A 12,094-nucleotide genomic window follows, 5' to 3' on the forward strand; every position below is an offset into this window, starting at 1 on the left:
TTTCCCGATTTTTTGTTTGAGCCTAGAACAAAGAAATTTAAACAATGCGTTTTAAAGCTTATGCATGAGATTTATAAAATATGAGCGGAACGGGAAAGTGATGTAAGACGATTAAAATCTTTTTAATCGATGCAGATAAATAGCAATAATAGAAACTCTAACGAAATCTAGAGTTTAATTTCGTGCAGTTTCGGATGACGGTGTTTGTACTATTTGCTGGCAGATACTTGAGAACTTAATCGAAGACTTACGTATAGCTTAACATTTCATGCGCGTATAATATAAGCAATTTCGAAGAAGAGGTTGGATGCGAATGTACATTTCTAAAAGCATAGTAACATATAGCAATATTACTAAAATATATAATACCTGTTAAAAATGTTTCAATTTGTAAAACAAATTGGCCAACCTTCCCACACTTAACTAGATATATATTTCAAGTTACTTTTTAATTAATTATGAACAGTGATTTCTAGTAAATGATGTTAATTCTTAAATAAACAGTTTAAAAACTCATGTGCATATACACAGATTACCTATATCTCCATTTATATCTTCACCTGCATTTGTATCATGTTCAATATTGTATCCAACAAAAGAATGGAAAATCATTGTTAAAAAAACTGAAAAATAAAAGCAATTTTTTCTAGTGAAAAATGGCATCGTTAAAATGTGCAACTTCAGGAATTTGTACTAATTGTAATTGTACTAATTAATCATAATAAAGGTATACAAAAACAGTACTTTTAGTTTCCTCCTTTACGAGGTTCGTAAAATTTGAAGTCATTGATATGAATGCAGATGGAATTTCGAAAATTTCCGAAAAGTGAAAATGTTCGCAGTTCAATCAATTCTTATAGCAGCTAGAGTAGTTACATCTCTATAGAATTTTACTGAATGATCAAGGCAGATAAGTTTCAGAATAAGGTACAAGAAGCTTCAGATGTTTTGAAAATTCTAACATTCGAAATTCTGGCCTCAGAATTTTGAAATCCCTATTTTTCCTCATCTTTAAAATGTTCGTACACATGCGCAAAAAAAAACTAAGAGATTTCGATAACCCAATAAGTCCAACATTTCTCAATTTTTGTTGACTCTAACAAAGAAATTAATAATATTGAACAACTCTCCACATTAGTCATTTTTCAGTGAAATGGTGAATCCAACTAATAAATCGTAATATGGTCATCCATATTTTGTCTCATTGCGAAAAATATAAGGAACGTTAAACAATGGTTCGTTCGATAATTTAATCAGTACTAAAAAATGATCAAATAAATATTTATTCGATAAGTTTAAATAAATGTTTATTCGAACGCGTGAGTCTTCAAAATTTTGATTTCCGTAAAAAGGAAAAGTGCCGGGTATGAAGACTCGAGATTATCAACTTGAAAATGGATAACTTCGCGAAATCACTGGTTTGAGACAGGTTAATTGCTGTTGGCGGACGATGAATAAGACGATATTAAAGCGAACGTTTCATAAATACCGCTTACTATTTAAACTCTGAAACTTTACCATCTCCTTTGATCAGAAACTTACTTCATCCACTAATTATCGAGAAGAGTTTCTCAAAGACAACATACCATAATCTACAGATATCTCTTTCACTAGCATTTGAATTTACACGTCTTAATATAACCACATTTATTTCTCCTTGCATCACTTCCAATACGTGAATACCTGAGTATTTAACTAAATCCAATCAAATAATTTGCGGTTCAGAGACAACTCTGCAAATAATTAAATCAATAACAAACCGCAAATCGGCATATTCAGAACACGATTCACAATTTGTGATTAATATAATATGTAAATATATTTTATTTTTTTTCGTTCCAAAACGCATCATTCCCGTCATTATTTCTTATTCCTATAATATATTCCATCTACGAAGGAGAGATCCCCAGGCGTGACACTCACTTTTTGATGAGATCTCGCACAGTGGTAGAGCTCGTAAAACTCTTCGGTGTTGCATGCAGATGACTCATAGTTCTTCGGATATTTAACGTTAAAGTTGTCAGTCACAAATCCAGAAAGATAAATTGGATTTCGGGCCGCGGCAGCATGCGGCAGGATGGGGAGACGAAGATGTCAGAGAAGTGCACACAAGTGTTGGAGTAAGGAAAAGTAAACAACTATGAGAAGACTCACTCACCCTCAATCCTATTGTTTCCTTCACCAACTTCAACATTAAATATCTCAAAAACTAAAAGCCGTCTGCACCCAAAACCGGATATCATTAGCTTCAGTTTTATGAGCTCTACCAGTGTGCAAAATCTAAGCGAAAAGATTAGCATTTGCATTGTCGTTATCTACCACCATCAAGGTATACGAAAAACATAAACATATAATGGCGCAGATCGTTATCTTACAGAATTCGTCACATTAATATTGGTCTTTTCTAACTTACATATACAGCTGATAATCTAATCTATAGTAATTGCTTGCAATAATAGCTAAGAAACGTTTTTTACTGTGCTTATCTAACTGGTAATGTGCTAATATTTACATATGACCGCGAAGCGTGAATATAAACGTAAAACGAACTTCAAGGTGCCATCAAATCTACTAGAAACACTCGATGTTCAATTTTGCAAAGTAAAGATGTCATATTTTACTTTTGTATTGTTCGCTGTATTCCTGATGGTACACGCTGGTGAGTATTGAAGTTAGAAAACATGGTTTTATGATAGAACTTTTATGAAATATTTCACTATCAACTATCCGTAAATATTATAAATGATATCATGAAAATTTTTCGTTATTAAGGTTCATACAAAAATTCTTTTGATAAAATTTGATTATAAGTGTCAATAGTTCTAAAATACTGGTTTCCAAATTTGTATAAAGAGAAAAAGAAAGCGTAATTAAAACGGAAGCGAAATGTCCGCGTTTATGTGGAACATTTTCAATTTATTTAGTGTACAGAATGGCTCCCTAACGTGACAAATCTAAATTACTCAAAAATTATTAATCGCGCAAAAAACATTTTGAACAAAATAAACTAATAATTTTTATTCTACTTATTTTATAAAGAAACATAAATGGAAGAAATTTAATAATAATTAAAATCTACAGAAAATATAAATTATTCTAAATTTCTTTTAGTATTGTTCTTCTAATCTTAGAAAACATAAAGTGACCACAGAATTATGACTGATCAAAGTGCTGCCACAGAAGAATAATGAAATGCATTTGCAAAACAATTAATTTTTATACAATAATTTCTGCATTTCAACCTGGTTTATCGCATTTAAAATTGATTTTTGAATTGTAGAAGATTGCCCAACTAAAAACCAAGTTGAAAAACCGGAAAGTCCTCTTTGTTGTGACGGTAACATTTTGGCGCTACCTAATTAATTTCAAAGATATTGTTACCAAAAATATTTTCGTATATATATGTTACAAAAATATTATACTAATAAATTGTCCTTTTAATTATAGCAATGGCCGAGGTAACTTGCCAAAAGAATGCAGTTTGGTCGTCTTGCGTATCTCTCTGTCCAGCAACCTGCACAAATCCTACAGGAATCCATTGTCCTCCCTTTTTTTCGGTTAGAACTTAAATACGTCGTTCTATTTGGTTTACCTGCGAATTAGTGCCACGATATAGAAAACTATTTCAATAAAAATTAATAAATTAATTATTCATTAATCGTTCTGCATCAAATTATCGCTGTTGTTGTATCATTTAACTGTATTCCAATTATAACGAACGCAATTTTCAAAGAGTTTATTGAAATATTAATTAATGTATATAATCTGAACTCGTATTTTTGTTACAGGGTTGTATTGCAAACTGTGCATGCGAAAATGGTTTTGTGCTGAATGATGAAGGCGAATGCGTTACGGTAGACAAATGTCCACAATTGTAATAATCAAAATCATCTATTGATTTCGCTTATTAAATATTCCATCCCTCAAAATCGAATTATGATTACCTTTTTGTGTTACTGAGGAAGAGGAAAGAAATTGTAATTTTTCTATAAATACACTTCTTTAACATAGCACATATGTATGAACTTCGCCTTTATTTTCCATCTTATAATGTAGAATAATGCAGTATCATCGTGAAACATACGTGCGTCACTTCCCAAAGCTGTTAAAAACGATGCATGCATGAAAAAATGTATATGATCCTTATTTGTACATATAGAATTTATTTTAATCTGAAATAAAGGTTGTAACAAACTTCAATCCAAAAAATAAAAACAATTGTGGTTTCTTTATTGTAAATTACTTCGTTAGTCAAATATGTTAAACTCAACAAAAATTAAACGTAGATAAAAAAGTCAATTAAAAAAATTATATGTACGTTCAATTTTTGTTAACTTTAGCATATTTTACAAACGAAGCGGCTCACAAAATTCGTCAGTATTATAAAAATTACACCACAAGCAAGCATATGCTGCATAACAATGAAAAATACAACCACTATATAACTTCTTCCTTTACATAATCTGTAATTATAGTATTGTTTATGATGGCATTGTAGTTAGCAACATGAAAGCAGCATATCTTACAAGAATTCGCAACTTCAAAAGACAATGAATGTAGAAAAGTTAATAGAAATAGTTAAAAATTATCTTATTTTATATAAAGATACTCAAACGTACAGTTGAGTTGTTACAAGAAGCACACAAAAAAAAACATAAATTTGTAATAGTGACATTTTTTTGGAAATTTAAAAGCAAACATGTTGATGTCATATACTCTGATGTACCTACATGAAGCAGAAGCTTTGTAAAAAATCTGGAGATTTAATTTTATTGTTTCCTAGAATACATTATTTTCCATACAATATGAATGCTCCATTATTCACCAATTTAAAAATACGTGTCTTCGTAGTTCCTTTTTTTGGCTTTACCAATTATTCTTACAAATTTTATGTAACATATTATTCAAACTAAAAATTATCTGCTTCATTTGCAACTGATACACATTCTATCATTTCTTTGATAACTAATAGTAAAAATTTTAGACTAATTATTCAATAGTACAGATACAGTGGTATGAATAATTATGTACGCAAAGTAACTTTTACATTTTTAGTAATATTTAAACAAAAACTTAACAAAACATTATATTTATATATTTATATATTATATTAGAAATAATAGAAAAGAGAAATATACAGATATAGTTGTTTTGGTTTTTGTTTAAATATCAGTAACAATGTAAAAGTTACTTCGAGTCTATAATTACGCATACCACTATACTCTTCAATTATTAGAATTTATCCACTGTTATAAATATCGTAATTACTTTCCGTCTCTGTCATAAATGCGTTTCTTCCGCAGTCTAGATATCGCATTAATAAATACATTTTCAGTAATCCCAGTTCTATAAGAACTATTCAACGATATCTTTTTAAACAGGAAAGCAGAAATAAATTTTATGCAGGTGTTGTATGCTAATTAAAATTCTTTATTTTATCTTTATCGAAGTAACATGCAATAGTAACACGAAACTAATTATAACATAATGTTGAGTAATATAACAATTGACATCACTGGAATCACAAATTTGATAGATGATTAACATTTCCATTTCGGAACACACTTCCAATTCTTATTTCTCACAAGACCGTCCTTGCATTGACAGCCGATAACGCATTGCTGAAACACAGAAGCGCATAATCGGAAAAAATTCGACGAATGTTAATTAATCAAACTAAATCGACTGATTAGAATTTTTGTACGTTGTTGATACTAACCTCAGTACAAATTTGTGGATTAGGATTTTCGCAAGTTTTTGGACAGGCAGTGCCACAGTCGTTCCAAACTTCATTCGGTGGACACCATTTGTTACACTCAACCGCTGAAAATTGTGTTAAATGATCGATTGGAATCCAAAAAAGTGTTCTTACTACTAAGAATTACCATAAAATGACGGACTCTGAGTTTTTGAATGTACGATGTTCTAATATGAATAGCCAAAACACTGAATAAATATGTGTTTCTATTACTCTTATAGAACAAATAACAAAATAGTTAGGTAACACCAGAATACAGTAAATTCTTCCTAAAGAGAATTGCAGTAAATTCTCCCTCTCTCTAAAGAGAATTGCAGTAAATTCTCCCTAAAGAGAATTGCAGTAAATTCTCCCTAAAGATTGTGCATTCTTGTGCACAATCTGAGCATCAATTAGGTAGAATTTACTGTATGGGAGATACTTCGCAAAAATCGCACATACATACAAATCTGGTAATACATTATAATTTAAAATGTTTTTCAGCAATCGAATCAGAATTACATACGTAGTATCCGAGCAGTAATAATAAATCAATTAATAAACAATATTTATTACTATCGCTAACTTATTACTAATAATGAAACACTTGACAACTTTGATACTCACTAACACATAATACTGCAACGACGATGAACACAAACATCATGGAACGAGACATCTTGATCTTGTAGTGGTTCGTACAACGTTTCAAGCAAGTTTGATATCGGTTGACCGGACACATAACTTATATACCCCAAAAAGTCGTGATTCGATTGTTATGTGCAGGTTATCTTAATACTTGCAAACAATTAAAGTAAACAGTGTAAAACATTTCCTGGTGAATGAATTTTTCCTTCGCTGCATGTTTGCTGTAGATATGGAAGAAGTAATTTGACTTTTTATTTATTCGTCGCAATAAAAAATGAAATCATTTCATTTACTGACTCGATATCTGCATTTTATCGTGTCTTCATTTAGTTATATGCTTCAATAATTGAAGCATATTGAAGTAACAATTGAATTGTTACATTATAAAAAGTCTCCCGTGAAGTTTAATGGTATTAACTGATAATTATCAGATTGCGAGAAATTCAAATATTATTTCCTCTGCCTTGGATACATAAGGTTGTAAATAAGGATAGATTCCGGGAACTGAAATTACAGTTAATATTAGACGTTTCTAATTACACGGTAGACAGTATGTGTACATAGAAAATGACACCTAATGTACAGAATGACTCGTACATCAAGGACAACAAAATTTTTCTAGTGTCATTTTTGTTCGTGTTTTCATCGCGTTTTTTTGCATGCAACTACGTAAATTTTTATAGCTCGGTGAAATTGATCAATAAATGCGTTTGTTTGTTTGATCATCTACTAATCTAAGTGTGATAATTCTCGATTGATTACTAATTTATTTATCAGTAAATAATATTGTTCTCGAAAAGAGAACAATCGAAAACTATAGAGATCATTTAGGTCTGCACGCAATTCTTAATAATATAATAAAAATATATAAAAACATGAAAATGATTTTTTACATAACCATAATTCGAAGAGATACTTACAGTACCGGACAAATGAACGACTTGAATTTTCTTTAAATAGTGAACAATAATTAAAATGTCTTTTTTTAAATTTTGCTATTACTTAGAATAACAAAAAAAATAAGAAACTCACGTTTTTTAACTTTCCCACTTGAGCCTATAACAAAAATCTCGGTAACTTTTGTCCTGTTTTTTGACACTTCTGACCAACTGTCAAAAATCTACAGTTTCTTAAATCTTTCATTGATTTTAATCAAATTTTCAGCATGTATACAAGTTACCAAGATCTATGAAATGTATTTATAAAATTTTTGTTATCCTAGTAATACTAAAATTTAAAAAAGAAGTGTTTTAGTAGTCTACTCTTCCTATCATCTAAAACGTTCAAGTAATTTAGTCCAGTTTTAAAAAGATGATTGCATTTTAAAAGGTGTCCGAATACATTTGTTCAGTATCGTAGATGATCTTCTTTAGCTGAGACACCCTATATTATAGTCAAACATATATTTTCGACTCTCCTCGAGAGTCTCTTCCTGACTCGTTTCCTTCAGTGGCGTTTGCAACGAAAAGAGATGTCTTTTGATGCCATCTTATTTTTCGCATACAAACACCACGTTGACGTGAATTTAAGAGAGACACCTGTCGCTGTGTTTAATGACAACGAAGAATAAGAAGAAGCAAGTTGGTCGCGAAATAACATAGTTAACGCAAAACTGGATTTAATGTATCAATATCAACTCTACGAACGCTACGTTGGCTTATAGAAATATTGTTTATAACTTCTTCACGAAAATGGAGAAATGAGATTCTCAACAACTATAAAAACGAACCGCAAGGCTGGAATAATCATATCTCCTGTTCCTAAATTGTCGACTTTTGTTTACAAGCTGAGGGACAATTGGAGAAAATTTACTGTACATTCCTTCAAATTAGAGAGATGCATTTTTACGTTTTTCTTCAGTATACTCATTTTATGTCTCTTCTGCATACTTTCTTCTTTATTATTAACTATTAATTCTTTATTTTTTAATTCGTAATTTCAATTCAATTACATCGTAATTTGTAATAAATGTAATTTAATTACTTAATATTTTATAATTATACTCCAACTGCAATTGCGAATTACATTTTAATTTAATTGAATAGAGATCTGTATTACAAATTATAATAATATTATTATATTATTATATTATATTAATTATAATTATATTACTTTGTAATTATAATTTTAAGACCAATTCAATTGTAACTTGGCTAGTAACTGTTCTATACAAGCAGTTAATACTTGTGAAGCTCAAATTTAATTTCCTTTAATTGTCAGGTTTTCTTGTCTCTGTATAGTGTTCCGTTCTATTTCGAGGAATTTGTTAGCTTAATTTCCCCTGATCGCATACGTGACATAGATCGCTACTTAAAAGTTTAGGTTAAAACACGTCCCCGGAGAATAGATAACTTGAAGATACAAGTTGTGTTAATCCTTGCCTAAAGTAATCTGCATTTCCCGTAGGCGTTAGTTCGTCTAATGCATCCTGTCGCGATTATGCTCTTCACGCGTGGGTCTTTTTGTAGCAATTAAAGTGAAAGAAAATAATTTACGTAAATAACCATGACGATCCCCATTTATCAAAGTGCTTCCTACAAATTTTCATAATTTTGATACATTCCAAACAGCTTAACAACAATCTACGTAATAAACAAAAATGTTTTCTGTTTATTTGTTTTAAACAAAAAAGTCGAGAAGTATTAAAATTAGATTGGCAACTTGACTATAAAATTAAAAGGAGGATGTTAAAAAGAATCCGATATTAAAAGAAATTTAAATTACATTGGAATTCATTACTTCTTTCGTAAAAGATGTTGCTATTTTATGTTCCCGTACACTATCATTGCATTTTTAGACTAAACTGAAACAAAGTACACAAAGAAACGTTGCAAATGCACATACAGCAAAAACTGTGATAAGAAATACAAATCACACGTGCACACCGATTAAAATGTTTAAGGGAGTATCTTTTATTATCTCTCACCGCAAACAAAGTTTCTCAACGACAAGTACTACTTTTCTCTTCGCATTAGTTCCTTATGAATAATTTGTAATTTTCTTAAACACTCTTCTGTAATACGAAAAACGAAAACTAGTTGCTCACAATTGGTGTAGTTCGTCCGCGTGTATTAAAAGTGAAAACTCATAAATTAATTAGACTCAGTTTGAAATTAAATTTCTAGTGTGCTTCAGGAAATACAAACGAGTATTGTGCAGCACTTATTTACGATCTTCTGTTTAACGTTTACACAGCAGTTTTTCCTGTGTTGAATTTAAATTTCTGAATAGGCATTTTACAAATCCGATGTATGCTTCAAGTTGAATCTTTTTTACAAATGGAAAACGAAACATTTTTGATTTTTCCGAATAGCGTAATTTTATTATGACATATCTGATCTTAATCATATTTTAATCTTGATATATAAACCGTTGTTACTTTAATGGCGATTTTAATATCATCAGACTCTGTTTGCCGGGAAGAAATCTTCGTTAAATTGTTTTTATTATCTTTTGAAATATGGTAAATTTATACGTGATACAGTAACGGGATACTAGTTTGAAGCAAGGACATGCGGTAATAAGAGGCTTTGATATTTATATCAGAATTTTCCAGAGAGGAAATATCGTTTTAACGTAACATTAATTTTAATGATCTTTGATACAGTTCTCGGAAAAATATTTGGTACGTATTCTTTCATACTTATGGAATTAAATTAATTCTTAAGGCTGACGATAAAAAACATATTTTTACCAATATTACAAAAAACTATTTGTTCGAAAAATGACGCTTAAACGAACATTGTGCCATTTTAATGATCAATTTATTTACATGAAAAGTTATTTCAAACTAACCTTCCATGGCTTAGTGTAATTTTGAAGTTTCCTCTTTAAAACCGAGAAGATTATGCAGAATTTACAGCATTTCCGTAAATTTGTTAATTCGTTGTTAAATTATATGTATAAATGTATATTTCCTGGTTTCAAGTTACACGAACTTTTTTATACTCGACAGTATAATAAGATACTGAAAATAAAATAAATGTTTGTTTAAAAAGCATAAAGATCTTTCAATAGTAACTTAAAGGCATCTAATTTCAACTATAATAAAATTAAAGCACTTGTAATTCGTTGATGAAGTGTGTTAATTACAATAGAGCTTACTTTGTTTAATTAACTTTATTTGGACAAAAAGTACAGTTACTTTATGTCACTGTTAAAAATTGTATTAAAAATCTATATCAGTCACTAAAAAACTGTATGCAATTATTGTCAAGTAAGTATTTGTGGGGTTTCCACGTTTTTGACAATGTAATGTCCCCGAAAAGAGCTGAGTTAGTTGGATATGAAGTTCTGTGCTACGTTCGTAGAAAGATAGGTGGAAAAAGAGCTGATTTTGCAGTCGGTTCTATCTTGTCGACTACAACCAGAATGAAGGTCTTATGCTGGAGACCAAAAACATACATAGAGATGTTACACATCCCCAAAAGTAAAATTTACTACACCACTAGACGTACACTCATTCCCCAAATAACCGTACGCTGACTTAATGTGTAAATGTACGGTGGGCACGAGAATGTTACGTGTTACGCTAAAATATGTATTCTAAATAATGAACAACGTCAACTTTTTCCATCAAACTATTTTTGCAAGTTGCATGCGAATCTATAAATTATTTGTCGTGTGGACTCTCCTGAACTGTATGATAAGTAATTTAGATATTGATAAAAGTGAAAATTAAAGCAAACATATTCTTGTTTTTAGTAATTTAGTGAGTTGAACATGTTCCATATAATTAAAAATGAGTTAAAATTCCGGAAATCCTGAATGTCCGACTTATTACTGGAAAATTATTTTACTCAATTTGGCGAGCAATGTCAGTCAAATAAACTATTTATTGGACATTCTATATGGAATTACGTACTTCGTACCATACAGTATAATATTCCTTAATTAATTCCACTTTGTGAACTCTCTTTGCTTGCAATTATAATTTCAGCACTAGTCTTAGGAACACTTGTTCGGTTTTATTCACTTGCCATCATATAATCTCCATTACTACTAGCTGAAATCAGTAAAATATAAAGAAACGCTTAAATTAAAAGACGGTTATATAAAATAATCTATAAAAACGAGAACTTGCAAAATGATTCGTAATCTAATAATCATCGTTCCCCTCGGTTTCTGTCGGGAAAATAGAAACAAATTGCTATGTAAAACGAAATGATCGCAAGATTGTATCATGAATCGGGCGACAGTTATTCGAGGAAAGGTTGCATATAACACTGTCCGACAAAATCTATTCTATTTTTTTACATATTTCTGTGGATAATAATCACCAAGCTGTGATATATTATTGCTATTTAGGACCAAAAACAATTAATAAATTTCATACCACTATATTCGGGAAACTCTCCTCTATCTTTTAACACCGATTAAAACTTTCTAACGTTTTTACTTTTCATGCAATACGTCATTTTTGTCGAAAATTTTGGGTTTTTACAAAAACACGTTTTTTTCGAAAACTGAAGGCGATAGAGCAATTCGGTTTTCGGATCCTTAATCGGGAAATGAAGCTCTACAAGAATTTCATAGTGGCTATAGAAAATCAAAAATCGTGTCGGACAGTGTAATCTCTCAGCATTTCAATCTTGCATATTACGAACTCGTGTAATACAGTTTGCTTATAAATTCTATGCAATAAAATTCCTGCAACGACGAGGAGAATTTCTGGTCCTTGAATATACAATGTGGTCCTTCCAAGCATTG

The 12,094-nt window shown here is 30.3% G+C and overlaps 2 protein-coding genes across 3 annotated transcripts; one reads left to right on the forward strand and one right to left on the reverse strand.

Annotated features, from left to right (window-relative positions):
* The first annotated feature begins 2,507 nt into the window (after nucleotides 1-2,507).
* Nucleotides 2,508-4,013, forward strand: LOC117219405 (chymotrypsin inhibitor). 2 transcript variants are annotated; one of them, XM_033468548.2, is made up of 4 exons: nucleotides 2,539-2,659; nucleotides 3,281-3,337; nucleotides 3,448-3,557; nucleotides 3,789-4,013. In XM_033468548.2, exons 1-4 carry the CDS (start codon nucleotides 2,608-2,610, stop codon nucleotides 3,876-3,878), a joined length of 309 nt encoding a protein of 102 aa, XP_033324439.2. In that variant the 5' UTR covers nucleotides 2,539-2,607; the 3' UTR covers nucleotides 3,879-4,013. The 2 variants fall into 2 exon arrangements, with proteins under 2 accessions (XP_033324440.2, XP_033324439.2); XM_033468549.2 differs by lacking the exon at nucleotides 3,281-3,337 and having other exon boundaries at nucleotides 2,508-2,659.
* Nucleotides 4,014-5,409: 1,396 nt separating this feature from the next.
* On the reverse strand, nucleotides 5,410-6,520 carry LOC117219440 (chymotrypsin inhibitor). The gene is made up of 3 exons (XM_033468602.2): nucleotides 6,365-6,520; nucleotides 5,720-5,823; nucleotides 5,410-5,621 (listed from the first exon to the last, which is right to left on the reverse strand). Exons 1-3 carry the CDS (start codon nucleotides 6,477-6,479, stop codon nucleotides 5,541-5,543), a joined length of 300 nt encoding a protein of 99 aa, XP_033324493.2. The 5' UTR covers nucleotides 6,480-6,520; the 3' UTR covers nucleotides 5,410-5,540.
* Between the last annotated feature and the right edge of the window lie 5,574 nt (nucleotides 6,521-12,094).

This window comes from Megalopta genalis, chromosome 2 (assembly GCF_051020955.1).
Source record: "Megalopta genalis isolate 19385.01 chromosome 2, iyMegGena1_principal, whole genome shotgun sequence".
Taxonomy (NCBI): domain Eukaryota; kingdom Metazoa; phylum Arthropoda; class Insecta; order Hymenoptera; family Halictidae; genus Megalopta; species Megalopta genalis.